The following is a 20,531-nucleotide window of genomic DNA, read 5'->3' as shown; positions in this document are numbered from 1 at the left end:
AGGTACATTTTCACACCCAGGAAAAAAAGGAATACATGTACATTTGAAATGGTGCAAGAGGTTCCAGCTGAGAAGGAACGTCTAGAACATGAGAAAATAACAGCATCAAAAGAGCTGGTAGATTCATGCGCCAAGATAAATCTCAAAGCTGATGCCATACCTGAACTCCTTTAACTACTACATATCCATCACTGCAATCCTTCCCTTCCCCATCAGGCACTGGTTTTACCCCCAATCAGACATGCCACAGGATACCTATAGAACTACTTCTATAGGGTACTAGGATACAACCTGAGTCAAATCTGCACCAAAAGAAGAGCATTACTGTATTCCCTCAGTAAAATGAATCAACAAAATTTCAAAAGCACATCCAGACCACCATAGCAATGTCAGGAAAGATTAAATCAATTCCCCCTTAACATATATCAGGCAGAAATAAATTTGACAACCTTACCAGATTTCTCATGTGAATATTACTTCAAAATGCTCCATCTGTAAGTTCCATCCTGAGGCATGAGTCGAATCTACTACTCCACGCTGATTAACTTTCTTCTGCATTTCTGAGGTTTCAAACCAGCAACTCTACTTTTATAGGTTCTGCACCTGCCACAGGTATTTGAAAGTATATTTGGAGCCTTGCAAAAAATTTAATCCACTTGTAAAAAAAGGGGACAAATATTTACACTTTATTTGATTTGAAACAATGATGTACAATGTTGTTCTATAGCTTTTTCTCTGAAAAATGAGAATACAAGAACTCCTCAGTCCCCAATGAGAGAAATCGACAACAGGGGTAGATCATCTGCTTGAGTCCAGCTTACCATCAAAATGTCCAGGAATCCACATTGCATCAGGCAATAACTACGTGTTACCGGGACTGACCAGATTTGCAGGAAAAATGAGACTGTAGGGGAGTTCGAAAATAATTCTCGTGCATGAATGAACTCAGGGCTTTCTGTACTGTTCAAGAAGTATCGCATCATGGAAGGGATGTTATTCCAACTCTGATACACAGTTAAGGATGGGATGTTATTCCAACTCTGACACCAGTATCATGGAAGGGATGTTTATTCCCATTAATTTACGGCTTTCTGAATTTGAACTGCAACAAATGGAGGATAAAATGCATGATCTTCTGAGTGAACACTGAGGAGAGAAGAGTGCAATAAAAAGCACTTTGAGGAGAGAAGAGAACAATAAAAAGCACTTCCATACAGCTATGAATCCTTTTTTTCCCCTATGATTGTTGGGACACCATAACATACTGGAGATGCCCCAATCAAGAATGGCAGCGTGCAAGCTTCTCGAGCCTGACTCATGAAAGATCCAATCTTTGGTCTAGGACTAGAGCAGTTCTTGCATGTTGTACCACAAGCCGCCTCCTCTAACTTCTTCATTCTTGAAACCTTATTTGTGTTACTCCTAGTGCTTATGTCCATGGATCCAAATTCTTTCACCAGTTGATTGCAGTAGGAACAATCAATTGATGTAGATCTTTCCTGAAACCAAGAATCAAGCATAGCCTTCCCAAATCTATCAATATCCCTGTCCGTGACTTCCCACAGATTGGCAACTATAGCAGGAGAACCGGCTAATAAATACCAGATAGGGGCACCTTCTGGAGCATAACATCCCATGAAAGATAGAGATCCACTACTGCATCCCATTAGAAGAGTAGCCGCACAGTTATCCAGTTTCTGAATCTCATTGCCAGGTATATACTGTGTCCCTGCACCAGCACATGCATGCCTTCGTTAACCAAACCTGGATCAACAAACTAAAAAAATTGTAGGTAGTGCTATAAACAGTACAAGGACCAACAACTTTCGAAGGCAACAGCCGCAGGAACAGTGAATACAAATGTTGATGGCACTGATAAAAACAGGGGAAAAAAAAAAGAAAAAAAGTGTAGCCAAGCATACCACTTCCATGCCCAAAGTATATAAAAAGGTCATGGCTTTTCAAAGCCATGGCCAACTCTTCAGTTGTGGGAGAGGTTCCAACTTTTCCCTGCATTGAATATTTTCAAAATCAAAGGAAGTGTAAATAGGTAAAGTTTTAATTTCATACAATAATTCAGAAAAAATAGATTGCCTGAACGTCCCCTAAAGAATGGACAATCTTATTGTAAGCATCTTAGAATGACTGTCCAAATCCAATTCCTAGAAATTCTCTCCAGATCTTGCTACATGGAAATATGTTGGGGGGTAATCCAGGGGTTGTAAACAAGGTAACCACTACAAACTTGATCTTTCAAGCAGGAACAGCAGAAGCCCTTGATTAGGTGGATTTTTATCACATGAACATATACATGTATGCTTGCCAATTGTCTACATTTCTCCTAATCAAGTTTATTGTTGTCTACTAGGTTCACTTCTTTACAATAGCTGAATTTCTGAGAAGCAAACAGGAATTACCTCAAACTTCTGATTTCTAAACCAGCCCTCAAAATCAGCCTGTGTGTGGATGAGATCTCCACTTGGGTTCAGTAAATAAAATGCATCCAGAGGATCTATCAATGGAAAAGCAGTTGAAACCTTCTGAACTTCCTTCACATGACAGTAACTCGTTTTGAGTAGAGCAGAAATGCCAGCTACAGAAGGCATGCGGTAAACTTCTTGTTGCCTTAATATTGGCATACTCTCCCATGGAAGCATCTGTTTTTGGTCATCAGTCAATGAATTGTCTTGGAAGAAGATAGAATATAAAGCAAAACAACAACAAAAAGAAAAAGGAAAAAGGAAAAAGAGAAAAAAAATAAATACAGAGGATCATCTAAAACATTCCTAGTCACAACAATAACTAACTAAAAAAAATCCCCGTATAGAAAAGCTAAATTTGGTTGTGGTGCGAGATTATGCCTAACTAGTAGTACAGCCATTACCTGTTTAGGAGATTAACGTTGGCTGTATACATTCCAATTTGGTTACTATCAGCACTCTTCTTCTTCTTCTTCTTTTCTTTTTTTTTGGTCAGCACTCTTTTGTTTTAACTTTGACAGATAAATAACGGGAAAAAAAGGTATGCTTCCATCAAATGAAAAAAATTCAATAGAACTATCCAAACATTTCAAGAAGATGGAGACAGATAATATTGAGCTTTATTAGAATTGACATCTTAGGGGCCTTTGCTTGCTCCAATGGGAAAAGGCCGGACAGTCAGTGTGAGCACAGAATTGAATCTGAGGAGGGCCCACTTGGGCAAAAATGTCAAAGGTTTGAACTTTGGTGCTAATTTTACAACAAAAAAAAAATATGACTTATGGGGGAGGGGGGAGGAGAGATTCTAATAAATTAATGCAAAATTCTGCTGAAGAGTCATGTTTGCAACATGAAGCAGAAATTCCGGTATTTTTGTCAATCAAGCATCAAATTATGATCCTTCAATGAAAAAATGCTCTAGGTTCAACTGCATGTAGGGACAATTGGTTTACCATTCCAAAGTCTTATGTAATGTTGATGGATACTAATCCTTAGGGGAAGACATAAATGATAACATTCATACAGTTCACATCCTTCTGCAAGTTCATCAGTAGAGCTACTAAACTGCATTTGAATTACAACCCTGAAGAAAGCTAAAGAGAAGATTTAGCAAGAACCCTAGATGAACTGAAGTTCCAAGAATCATTGCAAATTCTTTCCTCAGATTAAAAATATCATTTAGACTAAAATTTCAATATCTGCAACTAATTTCCCAAAATATATGAAATTGTCTTTTGTTTTTCTTTCTTGTATGAATTTCTTTCAGGCTCACTATTCTTTTAAACACTGATATAATGTACAAATGCATCTTTATTTTTGGTATAAAAGAAAGCACACCTGACATTTTAACACTTCATGTTGCCATTTGATTTCTAGAATTCCATATAAAATATAGATATTCAATGTCATTGATTGATGTTTCACACATACCAAAGTTTGTCCTGCCTCTATCTATTACAAAGAGGGGCTGCTATGAATTCAAATAGAAAAATACTAGCACCAAGTCACCAACTACTAAAAATTTGCAGTTAGTAAGATATTTTAACTTGTACATGAAGCTTTCCTTACTAAGTAATCACCACTCCTCTTCTGCACTGAAATATTTCAACAGCCCACACAGTAATCATTCCAAAACAGCAATTGCAATGGAATGAAAGGTGAGGATGAATCTATAAATAAAATAGGTTTTTTTTTTTTTGTGGGGGAAGGGGGGGGGGAAGGGACAAAGCAGCAATCGCATTGAAAATATGTCAACAGCCAGCACAGTAATTGTTCAAAAAAGCAAGTGCATTGGAAGCAAAGGTGAGGATTGAATCCAATTAAAAAATTATATATATATATATATATATATATATATATGTAAAAAGAGGGTGTACAGTAAAAGGGTTACCTGCACATCAGAATCCAGCACCAAAATGATTGGTTCTCTACTGCTACATTCTTCCTCAACCTCAACTGCTGCCTCAAGTATTAGTTTGTGAGTCAAGCTAGACTTTCTTTTAAAATTCACACTGGTGGCAGTCGAGGAACCAGATATTTCTTCACAACATCCACCCACACCGAAGTAGCCATTATATAGGAGCAACTGAGAAACACATGCTTCTGTTCCAGAGACACACCCAGCACCCCCAAGAACAACTTTCAGAAGATTTTCACGTAAATCAAATTCACATTTATGTTTCAGGTCATCAGTCAGCTTTCTAAGTACTGAATTCAAGTGTTTGCCGTCTGAGCGTTCCCCCAAAAGCAAGCATTTCCAGGGGCCTAGCCATGAATCTTCTATATTCCTGAATACATAATTCCCATGGCATTTTATCAGAACCGAACTAACTAAGATTTTCCATAGAGGTCTAATCAATCTAGGTGTCATCACAGATAGTGTAGCAAGAGGTTAACATGTGGGGCTTCTAAACAACTTGCATTAAAGAACTAAAAGGTTATTGCAGGTTGATTCCTTAATATTTATGCACATATTAAGGACATGTAACTTTCAGTGACTTACAATGACAAGATGCAGAGTTATTCATGTGTCATGTGCATACACATTCACACAACACAACAGAAAGCAGCCAAACACAAAAAGGGAAAGTGAAACCAACATACCTCAAGAACTGACCCAGGCAAGAATCAAGCTTCTTTCTATGTGTCCACCAAAGATATCTGTTTTGTTGTGTATCTCTGGGAGGAGAAACAGTTGATAGGTAATTCTCCTCCAGAATGGCTCTGAACACAGGGGCTATGTTATTCACCAAAGTGTCATTCCAAGGACAGTGCCACGTTTTACTCGAGTTTTTGCACTCAGTTACAGACCGAATGTCAGAAAGTGCATGAGCTTCTGACGGAAAGAAAGATATTATCAGGACATATCATATGTGAAATAAAATACAAGCACAAGGAAATGCAGGATCCAGAAAAGGGAATATGTTGTTGACAAGTAGTAAATATAAAAGTACTAGAGACAGTGGCAAATACTAAAGTTAGTTTCAACTTGCAAATTGAACTTGCTCAATGCATGGGCTTGACTCTTTTCCAGAATGTGTAATTTTATGCTACCATCATTGTAATTAAAGAAATGAAGTTTCACTGTTTTCTAGACAGTTTTCTGATGATGCCAGTCCGGGAAATAAGTAAGGTTTTTGAGGGACTACTCAAATGCGTCAGAAATCAGGTAACCAAAGAATTAGATTATCATAGGTTATACTGAAATTCTAGATATCCTGCATACAAAACTAGAATTCCAGTGCATCATCTTAAAGAGAAACAGTCAGAAAAGGAGCAGAAGCAGAAAAGGAGAACACAGTGAGGAGAAAAGGACATACATCATCAACTTTCTATCTCCTCTGTATGCTGCTGTTAGGTGATGTGGACAGCACAGGAATTCTTATGAATACCCTTGTTTATTAGTTACTTAAGTACATTAGCTATAAGGGCAGTATTATAATTGTGTAGTTTTCTTTCATTATAATGATGGCATTGCTACTGATTGAGGTTTACAGAAAATATCTGCAATCAGTAATTTTAACTCATAAAGAGATCTATCACTAGTTACAGTATGTGTGTCAGTGGTAACCTTATCACTTCAAGAACAAAGCAAACTACAATGTCAAGATCTAATTTATTGATGAACCTGGGTAGAGAACCATGGCTCTTGCATCAGCTGAATTTATTTAGTTGAATATGTTCTTCAAAAGCTTCTCTCTTTTTTTCAACAAATAGCCCTTTAACGTGCACTCAGTTTTTCATGAAAGAACTAAGCGTGTGGAAGTTGACTGTCATTTTTCTCATGCTACTGTGACAAGGAAGTTGACCCCCAGTCCATTTGTTAGCTCCAGTCAACAGCTTGGTGATTTATTAAACAACGCCATTATTAAGAATTTGTTTCAAGCTAGGCATAGAAGTCTTACAAGATATTACTATAGGTGTATTTTCATACCCTTGCTTGTTAGTAATCATGTGTGGTGCATAAGTTATTAGCATAAGTATTGTAACTTTGTAGTTTACTACCATTATTTATAGCCATTGCTACCAATTGGGGTTTTACAGAAAACCTCTCCAATCGGTAGTTCTCTCTTTGCTGCCTTCTATTTTCTCTCTCCCTCTTTCTTTGTCTTTGCTTAATTGATGTTGCTTGTTTTAGTTCGGAAACAGTTACAGGCTTAAAGCTATTCAAGGCGTAGCCAGTGCATGCAGCTCCCACCCATAGTTGTCACGGCGACGAGGCGATGCAAGGCGGTTTAGGCTAATTGAGGCGATGAGTCGACGAGGCGCCCTCCGAGGCGCTTTTGAGGCGGTTGAGGCGTTTTAAGTGAAATTTTTAGTGTACATCTCATTCACTCTAAATCTATCATATCTTATATAATAAAAAAACTAATATCAGACTACCTCAAGTCATCCAACATACTACAAACCACACATAATAGGTCCTAAATAAAAAGTCGCAAGAAAAAAGGAAGAGAAGAAGTTGCTTGTCACTGACCACTGCTTGCCGGAGTGTCGCTGCGGGAATGGAAGAGAAGAAGAGAGGAAGAGAGAAAGAGATTAGGGATTAGAGTGAGAGTGAGAGTGTGAGACTTGAGTCAAGAACTTAATCTCTTTCAATTTTGTTTGTTTTTATTTTTATTTTAACATTTGATCACATGTAGCGTCATTATACATATGCATATAGGTTCAAACATTAGATACTTTACAATCGGAATCTAATAAGTATTTCAATATATGCCTTCGATTATGCATCTTTCTTGTGATTTAAAAAAGAAAGGAAAAAAGCGGACGCCTTATTGCCTAAAAATAAGGCGACGCCAATTTAAGGCGCTCCGAAGGAGCCCAGACGCCGAGGCGACGATTAAGCGACGCCTAGGCGACGCCTTGACAACTATGCTCCCACCACTGCAGAGCCTGGGGAGGTGTAAAACGTGTAGCAACCCTACCTCATCTTTCGAAGAGAAGTTGTTTCTAAACTCAAACCCACAACTACTTGGTCATGATAGAGCAACCTTTGCCACTGCACCAAGACTCACCCTCCATTAATTTGGTCACAACATAAAAAATAAAAAATAAAATAAATAAATAAATAAATAAATAAGTATAACTGTGTAAGTAACAATTATCGAAAGCAAGCATCTTCCAGCTCTTCTCCTATTCTTGCAAAAAAGTATATGGGCACTCATAATTGACAAGTGATGGTCAACTTCAATGTGTTTTGTGCGGTTGTGCTGAATGGATTGTGAGCCACAGCCACCTTATTCTCATAGTATAGTCTATCAAATTTGGTCAGCCTTAAAGCCCACTTCTTTGATCAACAATTTAAGCCACGAAGTACACATGCTTTATGAGCCATTTCTTTAAATTCAGCCTTGGCACTCGCTGGATGTTTAACTGCTCCCCCAAGCTACTAATTTTCCTCCAACAAAGGTGCAACATCATAATGTTGATCGCATGTTTGAAACTGACTATGTCCAATTTGCATCAGCATATCTGTCTATTCTCAAGCAATTACTTTCTTGAATCCCCTTTCCTTACGCTAAACTATAGATACCATAGAATCTGGAAAATTGCTTCTATGTGGTTCACTCTGTCTTGCATGAATGGGTTAAAAGCAATAAGTATATCTATAGATGCAATATCTAAATGAGTGGGGCAAGATGGAACAACTTCTCAACAAGTGAGTTCAAAGGCTAGCAACCTAACATTCCCATTTCACCTACGAGACCCAAGAAATACTTCTGCCAAAAATATAGATGACTTTGCTTAACTATGATACTTCAATTCCTACAAATAATTTAATGGTGCCAAGATCATCTCAACTTCAGAGATAGATACCCTTAAGCTTATTTAGTTCCTCATCATCATCATTATTCATCACAATGTATCAACATACACAAAAAGGATAGTAAGCTAGCCATTCAAATGCTTGGAATAAATATGTTCTCTCCAGCTTTGATTGTATCCATTTTCACCATAGCTTGTCTAACCGGCCAATCCAAGCTCTTGGTGATTATTTCAGGCCAGCCCAAAACTTTACTATTAGCTTAGGCATCATAAATATTGAGGATACACCTCATATTGATAATTACCAAGTAAAAAGGCACTTTCTCATCAAGTGGATATGAGGGCAATCTTGATTAGCAATTAAGAATAGAAGACCCCTAATATGGATAACCGAAACTACATAAAGGTTTCTTGAAAATCAACTCCATATCCCTAACTGTAGAAACTGAATTTTAATACCCAAGAAAGTGTAGCAGCAGCAACAAAAGGAACCGTATTGAGTCTCACCAGAGATTTAGTCACTGACAATGTCGAAAAAAATTAGGGTTTAGCACAGAAAATTACCACTTTGAGCTGATCCCACTTTTACATCAAAACCTTTTCAAAATTGATGAAAACTCCTAGGATATATATGTTCATTCCATTCAACTTAAACCTAAAATTTGGTACAAAGGACTAATGAGTTTCCACTAAAAGCAGCTTCTTCTTCATCTTTTTTGGCAGGATTACATTGCCAAAACGCTCCTGGCCTTAATTAATGCCATGACCTCTGATTGATCCCAAATTTTAGGCTCCAGTATGATTTATTGTTTCAATAACATCCTATAAGATGGTGTGATACAGCCACTTGATAACTTTGGATTCAAGATAAGCAGTTTAGTACTACTGCCACCTATTACTTAATTAATTAACCCATATCAGTCATGAATCAGTGACCCCTATTCCACCCATGTCAATCATGTCCCCAAGCCTCTTGACCAAAATTATATCTTGTGAATGTGTTAATAGTTTTTCTTTTTTCTTTTCTTTTCTTTTCTTTTTTTTTTTTTTTTTTTTTTTTTTGAATTTTCTACGCATTTTCTTTTATGATCCATTTGTCTTTTGAGTATTCAACGTTTTTCATCAATAAACCTTTCTACCACAACCATGTCTTCTATCAAGACTTCTAAAAACACTGCTTTTAGAATGAACAACACTACAAAGATATCATTTTTACAGTTTGAATGGGAAGAGCTCAAACAAACAAAAAAGTAATTGCAACTGGTCTGTTAGTAACAAAAAATAAATGTTTAGTGCAAGATTCAAATTATGAAACCATGCAAATTAACCCATTAAAAAAATTAATAGATCAATGCAATAGATACAAACTTCTTCGAATATTAAATCTTTTTGATGATGCATACTTCTCAAGGCAGTCAGGAAGCTAATATTTCCACTTTTGAATCAAATTATCCTTAATATAGAAAAAGAACTTTAGGATAATAAACTCTATCAAATCTATATGATAGCCATGCTTATACTCATGGTTCAAGTTTCTACCAAGATGGGTCAAAATTTCGGTTAAACTTGGGTATCCCAAGAAACCAAGACAAAACCATGGTTTAGCTTTAAATGTACCCAGGTTTCAATAGGTTTTGTCAAGTTTTGAAATTTTCAATAATTCAAACCAATATTTTGAAAATTTCAGTAGTTTCAACTAATAAACCCCAAGTTAGGACCAATTTCAATCAACCCAATGTCAGCAGTTTCGGCTAGTTTTAAGAAGTTTCAGTAGTTTTAACCAGATTTGACCAGCCCATCAAATGTCAAGTTTCACCCCGAAATCCTTGGTTCCAACCCATCTCAGCCATATCTAAGTTCTTGGCTAGTCAAAACCATCATCCAAACCAAGATATTGATGCTTGTTTATATTGAGGACATAATATATACCTTTAGAAAGCAGATTCACAGGTAGAAGCATGGTAATAGGCTGGCAGGTTGAATCTAAGCGTGACAGTTGGATGCATGCAGGGAAAGGAGAAGGAGAATGCAGTATTTCTCCCAGCAGACTAGCATAACCACCTCCAAGCAAGCTTATACAGATTATTGTAGTGTTAGGAAGGCCTTGGAAGAAGTCCATCACATATCCTTCAAGATACTCAACCCTTTCTGGTGCATGTCTCCTGAAGTAGCAGCAGCAGCAGCAAGAAGAAAAATAAAATACAATAAACAGTTATAAATGTAAAATAGAGCATGGTATCTCTGAATATGCAAGTGCAGGGATGAAACCGTATATACCTGAAGCAGTTTGCAGAAATTGTGGGATCTGAATTAGAAGCATGTGAGCCCTGAAAATGCAAAATAAACATTAAATGACAAATATAATGCAGTATCTGTATATGCCTTTCACCTATTGCAATCTGGCAAGCCCAGACCAAGATGCATATATTAACAAACAATGGCTTAGTTATTCCTCAAGAGTACAGAGTTGCAAAACGACATGTTCCAGGATTCTTAAAGGAAGGATATAAAAGGCAAATATGCGAAGTGGAGAGCAGCCAAAAATAGTACTCCTAAGCTGCAACAACAATTATGCAAACTCTTTGCATGAACATAAACTAGATCCTAAAGACAGCAATTGTATCTTTATCGGCTATTTCCTGGTACAAACTGAGATCTACTCTTCTTAGCAGTATCTATAGTTATTTAAGAGAACCTGGCTTGAGAATGCTGACTTAATAGGTAAGTTCAAACTCTCCCCCCTCCCAGATAACTCCCTTTCTCATTAAGTAATCTTCCAATATTCAATAAGATAATACTAACGCATAAACCCAAGAAATTTGAAGGGGGGAGGGGATTCCTGCACCTATAACAACCTAGACTTTAGTTACCTATAGAATCAGTCAACAAGGAAACGAATTCTAACTTAATATCAAACTAGATTTATCATTGTTTATTACAAAAAAAAAAGATTTCAAGAAAAGAATGATAGCCGCATAGCATATCCCACTCCTTTAAAATTCATCCTTGTCCCAAGACTATGCTCAGGATTGCTTCTTCAATCACCGTACATAATAATGTCATCATCATCCACAAATCAAGGTTCAATTAAAAAGAAGTTATTCCATTGATGTCTCTAATCTGTAGATAAAGCACACTGCATAGGTTTTCTGCATGCATAGGAGTGAGAGAATGGCAGTTCATCAAGGAAAAGTAACCATTTGAACACCATTTTTACCAAATATTGGTCTCATGACAAACATAGAATATAACCATCATGTTGCTAAATACAACCAATAAAAGCACTAGTTCCTGTTATAAGTGGTTCCGTGGAGAAGTATGCATGATAGTGCAGATACATACCTCAAAATTTGTGGAGTCTACGAATTTTCCACTCTTACTTGAAAAGAATTGATGGTTGAGATGTGAACCAAGTGAAGCTTGATGAAAATATGCAGCCCAGTGACTCACAGAGAGGGAGTTGCCAATACAAATAGGCAAAGAACAGAACTCAGCAGAGGTGGAAAGCAAAAATACAGCAGCAAGCAACCTAGAGACCTGTTGCACAATCAGTAGATGTTGAAACTGTATCAGTAGTTTTTTATCAACCTTAGGTAGTAAAGAAAGTTTTCAAAATAGTAATCGGCAGCAACACAGGCAAGACAATAATCACAAAAGGAAAGGCTGGATGACTATATAAACAAAGAGTGAAATAAGCAAGAGAAATTTAGACTGGCCTTTCCCAGCTATGAGCTGCCTTATGGACCACCACAGCATAAAAATCTCCAGAATTAATCCCCCATAGAAGAACATACAAAATGAATACACAATGAAGATAAGCATGATTTAGTTTCTCTATTTGGCTGAACTGCTTCACTCAATGTCAAAATAAGTAGAGGAAGTGCAAAGACAATTAGGCTCCTCCTGGCAGATGTCCCTTGGTTTTGGATTTGATGACAGTACTAATGTATTTAAGTTTCTCTAGGGTATAACTTCACAATATTTGGAACAATTTCAATACTAAGCAAATGGAAGGAAGCAAATACAACATTAGATAATATGAGCTATGATGCAATTTAAGTTATCTAATAATCATGACAATGATCAAAAACAAGTCAAGGCCTAGGAGTGACCTTCTGAAAAAGTGAAGGGAGATCACGGCAGAGTATAAATGCTTGCAACAACCAGGAGATAACTCTGGAAAGTGGAATATGAGACAGACCACAGCAGCCCACCCTACTAATTGGAGTAAATCAAGAAGGTTAGAAAGATAATAGTCAACAAAAACTTATGATGTGTAATGAGATTAAGATATAGGAAATCTGACACATGCATCAACCCAAAACGATGTATATCATAAACATAAAAGTGAAGAGAAAGTGCATCAGTGTCCTTGATGAAACAAAAAGAATAGCTTAGCCTTTTCTTCTCGATAAAGAGCATCTTAAAACTCAAAAGAAAAAAAATAAAAGAAACTAGGACCATGTCGATCCAGTTGGTAGGTGGTAAAACTGTTAGGCCTCCTGGTCTTGATCCTGAGGAAGCTGGACTCTACTTTCAACTCAACAATTCCATAACTTCATGCCATTGTATGATGAAAAACAAGAGACTACAATGTGCTGCCATGTGGTACTCAAATCTTATTATGGAGGACAATTGGCACTGAGAGCTTCAAGTTGTGCATACATAACATAAGGCTGGTGAATAACCAATTTAGTTGTCTAGCTCACATCAGATAAATATTCATAAACATTTAATACAATGGCAGTATCCATATCTGCAGATTACTTAAATGGCTAAAACTCCAAATATCAATATAACCACAGACTTGGGATAAGAGGGAACCTATAGAAGCAGCCAAGGAAGCGATTGAACCAAAAACTACAGCACAGTCTGTTTGCAACAATGAGACTTCCTTGCATAAACAGTTCCCAAATGGATATAGATTTAAGTATTCCAATACTAGTTTTCTGCTAACATTTCACCTAAAAGCTAGAACTGTCGAGGAAGATTAGCATCAATCTGCAAACCAACACTTTCTTTATATCACTTGGAGTTTCACCAAAAAGCTCAAACTAAGTTCCCCCCCCCCCTCTCTCTCTCTCTCTCTCTCTCTCCCCTTTGTATTCTTTGGTTCGGTTTTAATATATTATTTATTCATCCAAAAAAAAAGTTCACCACCATTTCACTTAAAACCTCGAGCTGTTAAGGAAGGGCAGCATCAATGCACACATCAAAACTATTTAAACACCACTACTACCTAGAATTCCATTTCAACGTGTTGCTGCACTGAAACATTTCATGAAATTTCAGCAAAACCTGGACATTATAAAACTGGGCCCATTCTAAAGCACCTAGGCCCATAATAAAGCCTTGGAAAAATGCTTGTAACACCTGGGGTACTTGCATATACATAAGATTTGTTCAAACCAGTTTTGTGTCATTCCTTGCGTACAAATGAAACAAAAGTGGTAGAAAACCTGGTATGCGCTGAATGATAGTTCTTCACAGTAAACCAACAGATGCTGTACAATACTGATGCATGTTCAGTGGCAAAGTAATCATCTGGTATGTCCTTTCCGATGAAATCAAGCAACAGAGAGTGTGAAATACCAGAACAAGTCTGGCAAAAAGGCTTTCTACCAAATAGAAAAGAAATGCTTCTCCAGAATACTTTATGTGCTTCGTGAATTTCATCATGAACTTGTATGCACTTTCCTGACAATGAAAAACTCAAATGAAGTCAAAAGTAGTAAAAGGATAAAGAAGCCAAGAGAAAGAAACTATTCTCTGTTTTCTGAGAAATTAAACATTCATAAGACAATGAGTATAAAGAAAAGAGATAGATATTAGTACAAAGCTTTCAGAATACCTATCCCAGTAAGTAGCCTTAATGAAAGACGTCGGTGGTGAAATTCCCATTTAGTAACAATGAGATCCTTTACTGATCCAGTCTCAGCAGCTTCAACAAGAACAGATTTCCAACAAGTGGTTCCACTGCAAAGGCATTTATGTTCACATCCTATTTCAGCTTTGGAATTCTTGATGAATGATCCTTTCAGTCTAAGAGCCTCAGAAGAACCAAACCCAGGATTGCAGCTTGAACGTTTAGTAAGTCTTGATTCTGGCTCATCCTGAACTTGGACACTCTTCTTCTGATTAGATTGGTTTCTGGAGCGAGTCACCCTGAAATTTTGGTCAGTTTTCAGAATTGGGTTCTCATTTAGATGTTTTGATGCATTCCTTGTCTTTCTAACCATTTTATTATTCACTCCCAAGGACTCATCTTCAACCATCACAGAACAAGATTTCTTCATATCAAAGTGATTTGTTGGACAGCATGCATTTGTACTGGTAAGATTACAATCAGTGTCAACAGCAGTTTTTCTGTTTCTTGTGCTCTCAACGTTTGGTCCAGAAATACCAAAAAAAACATCTTGCTTCGAAGAATTTAGTTTTTCCAGTGCTGACTTGTACACATCTAGAGCAACAGCTAAGCTGACAGACGGAGGAGAATCTGTAGAGGTAATAACTCGGCTTCTAGTCAAATCTCCAATTAGCTGATCGATTGTAGCTTCCATTATCAGCTTACATCTCTTGCATGATATGGTTGTGTAGCCATCTTCCAAAGTTTTCTTAGCAACATTAAGTTCATTTTCTGCCAAATCCCAAGATTTCCGTTTGCGATATATTTGCCCTAGAGAGATCGTAACAAATCACAAAGGGTTCAGTTACTAGATGTCTTATGGTCAAACAGAAAGAAATAGACACCCACAAAGACAGAGGAGAAAGAATAGGACTCATAATTCCCATACCCAAGACAGATGCAAAAGCAACCATAAAAAGCTCCAATCCATGAATAGAAGAGATATGCTTCCCCCCAAGTAAAATGGCTTCAGCCTCAGATCCATTCCCAATTGCTTCATGGATAATCCCAACCTAAATATAATATAAGCAAATACAGCGTTATGTTGACTAAAAAAAACTAATCTTAATCTTATCAACTACAGCTTGGGAAAGGTGGGGTGAGGAGGAGAGAGTAAAGATAAGGAAACCTGCAATGTGCTTTCCAGATAGCACTGAAGAACAGTCCAGGGACTAAGAGGACCACCTTCTGAGTCCCATGAGTTCACACCATATGGCCAAACTTCAGTAGCTACTGATCCATAGATCCTGAGATTCTTTTGAGTGTTTTCAACATTTCCATTCAAGTTCATAGGATGCTGTGCATTTGAGAAATAAAACTTCTGCCGCAAAAGCTTCAAACGTAAGCGTCGAGCCTCTTTTGCATACTTAAGAGCCTAATGAATACAAGGATCTCATGAGGTAAGACTAAGAGTAACATGTAGAAAAGGGTCAGCAGTTTGAACTTTGAAGAAACAAAATTCAGAATGCCTTTAACCCCAATGAAAGATAAGAGCATGTTAAAAAAAAATTTAAATCAATAAAAAAAAAATCTTGTGAATTCCATTATTACAAATACATGGTGGTACATCATACATGCAAGTTAAAGTGATTGAAACTGTAGAAATATATTCTATTTTAAAAGTTTACAATTAATTTATGAATGTGTTTTATCTAATCATTGCTGCTCAAGAGTTAAAAAGTTGTTAAGAATAAGATGAAAGGTGGCCTCGGACAAGGCTATAGACCAAAGACACTAAGAATACTAGTTAGTTCAGTTGTCAAAAACCTTTTTAAAACAATATAAAGATATATTAAATTTAGAGAATATGTCATACACGAAGAACTGATTCAGGCTTCAGAAACCATGATTTCCCAACCCCATTCCTCTTGAGGCTTTAGTACAAATAAAAAATTTAAGTCAACCAACAATGAATTGAAAGAAGCTTCATAGTTTCATGCAATAGTAGAGGGAAATTACGAAAAATGTTATAAAGTTGATTGGGTGCCTCACATGAACTGTCACTGTGCCCAGTGTATAAGGCCCATGCTTTATAGCTGTATATTCTAATGGAAGCCAACAAGTGCAAATGAGATAGCCAATGAGCTAGTAGTAAAACAACCGTTGAACCCAGACTTTGTTTTGGAGATGGTATAAATATGTGGACTTGTTATTAGCTCGTACAGATGGTAGAAGGGGTGGATCACCTTCGTCATCTTTCACGTAAGTGCAGTCCCCCTCTTTTTCTGGAATAGATCAAGAACTCACTCTGGTCTTAGTAATATCTCATTTTTTTTTTGGATTCCAAGAATTTACAATCTTGAATGTCTCGGTATCTTGATATATCTCAGAATCTTACTATAATCGTATGCTTACCACCCAAACTTGGTTTCAATTTCAACAGGAGAACAAAGCGCAACAACCAGTTTTTTCGCTAGCCAAGTTGGGCTCCAAAACTGAGTTATCAAATTATGCTTGCTGTTGATGAGATAATCACATTAACAGGCTTATTTTGTATGATATAAACCTTTGATTTAAATTTTTTTTGCGATGGACCAATTTAATAGGCTTTCAATAGGTCTAAAATGTGAGTAAACTGTAGGTATTTGAGATGAGGCTTGGTACAAGCTTATTCTTATTCCTAGTTCAGATAGGACTAGTTACTTATTAGATTTACTTATCCAGCTACGCAGTAAGCATTCCTATTAAGAAGAGTATATTTAAATTTTTCATAGTAGACTAGTTTATATTTCAGTAAATATAACCAATATAAGGCTGCAGAGCAAGAAATGATTGAATGTCTTGAAGTTATTGAGATTTGTTTAGCCTTAAGAGTCTGTGACAGATATGGTGAGTGGATGTCCTAAACCTAAGATAGGTTCTCTTCTTCTGCCTTCTTTGTTCAACTTTCTTCTTATTACATCTCCGTTTAACTGTAAATCACCTTCTGTTTTGAGTTGCTGATCAAAATCAAGGAGTTAATGGGGAAGATCTGGTACCTGATTTCAGCAAGGAACACATTCCTGCAACTAACCAGACAACCCATAATATCAAGTAATTGACTTTTGAGTCTGATTCAGCTTTGTACCTACATCACATGCTCTGTTTTAAGTTCAATTTTAGTCAACATTTTGAGTCTCGTCAATCTCCTACGTCATAAGTTTCATAAACTTTACAGCATTAAAGGCCACCTTAAGGCCTCATGGAATCCTTTTCTAGATCCAAAAATTACAAATTTTAATTCTGGATTTATAGACTACCCAAGAAAAACAGAAAGTGAACCTTTTCGTTCTGGTTTGAAGATTCTTTAAGATCTATAAAAGTATCGTTGCTGTATTCAAAACTGAAAATGATGATCCATGTCTCTTTCCAATATTATTTTTGATAAATTATGGTATTAGCTTTGAAAAGAATTAGAAACTTCAGTTCTGGTTAATAAAGAAAATACAAGAGATTATGAGTTGGGGGAAAAGTAGGAATGGTTGTATTCTTGTTTATGAGTTTGAAATGATGCAGAATAGGTTAAAAAAAAAAACATTTTCTACATGAGTGTAAGGATTCCAAAGATTGTCGAATGACTAAGAATGGAATTGGGAACATATTAAAGCATGGCAGCATAAAGTACCTACATGGATGTGTGTAAGAACCATAGATAGAGAAATCATCGAGATCTCATTAACATCACCTTTTCCGTTTTTTCTTTCTTTTTTTTTTTTTTTTTTTGGATTCCAAGATGAGACTGCACAGGAGTTAATATCTCAAATATCACATTATATTAGTTGAGATGTTGATATCTGTTGGAATTTTACAGTAATTGTATGTTACCCAAACTTCGCTTAGATTTCAACCAAGAAAAAGTGTACCAACTCAGTGAGATCCTGGTCCAACTTAATTTTGGCTGATCCAAGTTGGGCTTCAAAACTGAGTGGTCAAACAATGGTCAGAACTCTAAACATGCAACGATAAATTTAAGAAGATTGCACAATGATGGACTATAATTTGATACCTATTCATCTTAATGCATATTAAAGTTGTTTTGCTTAAATTTTATGTGGTATTGTGGTCTACGTTGAGCTATTGTGAGCATCAGGTCACAATTTAAGTTGTTTACTTGAGTTATATTTAAGGGGGGTGAGACTTGGCACAATAGTTAAGTTGCCGCATTGCAATCGTTAGGTTGTACTTTTAAAGCATGGAAACAACCTCTCCGCAAAAGGAGGCTGTGCATCCTGTGTCAAATACTCTTTTTTGCATGAATTATATGTGTTCTATGACTAAACATTGAGTGGAATAGGTCATATAAGAGTACATACACACCATAATCTACCCAACTATGGTCCAAGTCAAACTACCATTTTGGATGTGATTTTTTAGTCTAAGGGTTCAACTATTTTTGAAGGGCCTAGAATAGGATTTTTCTAATTTGACCATTCGACGTCAAAACCCTTCATTGGAACTTCGCCAAAAAGTGTACAGCTTTCAAAACTTGAAAGAATGTTGATGATCCAATGGTTTGTCAAAGAAGCTTATTTCATAGGCATCAGACAAACACCATTGGTTTTTATTGGAAAGAACAACTATGTTTTTGCTTAAGTAAAGGGTGTCGGCATAGGAAGCCTCAAGATTATTAGTGGCTTTAGCATTTTACAGACCCATTAAAGAAGTTATGCTCCAAAACAGAGAGAATCACCCACAAATTTTGTGTTTAGAGTGTTTGTAGAATGTCTCATATTTGAATTATCATTCAGTGCCAACAATACGGAGCAAAAAGCTGGTACCTATTTCCTTTGTGAAGAATTTCAGTAGAAAACACGCAATATCGTATACATCAAACAATTCTTGAAATCTGTGATGACGTGTTTTATTGGTGATGCAGATCCAGCACTGAATTGGCCTATTTTCTTTTCAGACCAACCTAGGGTTGGTAGATATGGGTGTTCAGCCTTTGTTTAATACGTTTGTGTGGTCATGAGCCTATTCTATGGGCCCACAAGTTGGTGCCCAGGCTAAATACGAAAATATTTAATTAATTACTTTAACTAATGTAGAATCCGCCGAATTTAAGTTATTAGAGCATTAATAGTCTTTTCTTATGCTTTGTATTTCAGTTTTAAGTGTCCTAGTCTAAGGCTCTTTTTGGTATCAATTCTCATTCTCTATTATGCCTATTTAAAAGAAATAAGTATAATAATTCATTATTGGTCAAGAATGAAAAATGATTTGGTGAATTTTGTCGAAAATAAATTATGGAATAAAAAATAAGTTTGGTGTCAAAATAAAAAATTGTTAGAAAATAATAGTAAGCAAGTGAGAAAAGAGGAAAAAGTATGGTTCTTATAAAAGAAGGTGTATTGACTATTTTACACTCATCTTAACTATAAAATTTTAATTAAACTTGCACATAAATGAAGAGAGTGAAATTCTCACCATAATCCATAATAGACAAAAAGTCTATTAATGGATTTTAGAGGTTTATCTATTAATTTAAATAAAAATAAAACTGATAATAGATGCCAAACAATTTAAATTAATGAAAAATTCTCATAATTGAGAATGATAATTGATACCAAAAAGAACCTAAGTTAATTAGTTTCTATTTTGAGTTCGTTTCAAAGATTGGAGTTAGAGTCCAGCTTGGAGTCCATATTAGATAGGGACTTCATCATTTTATGTAAAAACGGATTTGATAGAGAGAGATTAGACTGAATGTTGAATAAGAAAAGCTTCCTTCCAAGTAATTCCTCTTGTGCTTGTTAGTAAATCTTGGTTCTATCAATTGGGAAGTGAAAAACCAAGGCTGACAAGAACTCTAAATGTGAACTCAAGCCTAGACACCTGTGGCTGGTTGAAGATCAGACTTCAGAGTTCAACCTTCATTCTCCAATTGAGTATTCCATCGTAAAGGCAACCATTCAGGTAACTAGCAGCCTAGATGAACCCCTTCTCCTATCACTTTTTTCCCCTATTTTCCTTGAATCCTCCACGACAATCTAACTGCTAGATCTGCCCCAAACTTTAAGTACATCATATCCTAGATCCCAAATTGACCCCATTCTAACCCTCTATCTATCTATTTATATATATATATATATATATATATATATATATATATATATATATATATATATATATATATATATATTATACCCCCTAGACTCTACTCATGCGGAAGCCTTTGGCCCCAGGTTCACCCTTTTTTATATATTTTAAATTTTATACCCCCCCCCCCCCCAAAAAAAAAAAAAACCTTATATCTCCTGATTTAGTCATCCAAACCAAATTTGGGGCAATATATCTTTCTATTACTACTTGTATCCCCTCCAAGTTTCATCCCATTCATATAACTTTTCATTTCATATCTCAAAAAACCTGCCCCATCCCACCATTCTAAATCTCTC

General features: G+C 36.2%; 1 protein-coding gene across 1 annotated transcript in view; it reads right to left on the bottom strand.

The window, feature by feature from the left end:
- Positions 1–674: 674 nt before the first annotated feature.
- The window catches only part of LOC149016097 (separase-like), a 32,056-nt gene continuing 12,199 nt past the window's right edge, over positions 675–20,531 (bottom strand). Inside the window, exons 15-27 of the mRNA XM_089157234.1 lie at positions 15,284–15,529; positions 15,044–15,167; positions 14,101–14,925; positions 13,709–13,946; positions 12,362–12,467; positions 11,592–11,786; positions 10,527–10,576; positions 10,179–10,411; positions 5,085–5,316; positions 4,372–4,768; positions 2,418–2,657; positions 1,923–2,010; positions 675–1,729 (exon numbers count right to left, since the gene is read on the bottom strand). Coding sequence (XP_089013360.1) covers positions 1,218–1,729; positions 1,923–2,010; positions 2,418–2,657; positions 4,372–4,768; positions 5,085–5,316; positions 10,179–10,411; positions 10,527–10,576; positions 11,592–11,786; positions 12,362–12,467; positions 13,709–13,946; positions 14,101–14,925; positions 15,044–15,167; positions 15,284–15,529 — 3,486 coding nt within the window. The 3' untranslated portion in view covers positions 675–1,217. The remainder of the gene's footprint in view (positions 1,730–1,922; positions 2,011–2,417; positions 2,658–4,371; positions 4,769–5,084; positions 5,317–10,178; positions 10,412–10,526; positions 10,577–11,591; positions 11,787–12,361; positions 12,468–13,708; positions 13,947–14,100; positions 14,926–15,043; positions 15,168–15,283; positions 15,530–20,531) is intronic.

Source organism: Hakea prostrata, chromosome 5 (assembly GCF_041222555.1).
Source record: "Hakea prostrata isolate BN-2017 chromosome 5, UWA_Hpros_2, whole genome shotgun sequence".
NCBI lineage: Eukaryota > Viridiplantae > Streptophyta > Magnoliopsida > Proteales > Proteaceae > Hakea > Hakea prostrata.
Note: the sequence above shows the minus strand (reverse complement) of the source record. Positions and strands in the feature narration are given on the sequence as shown.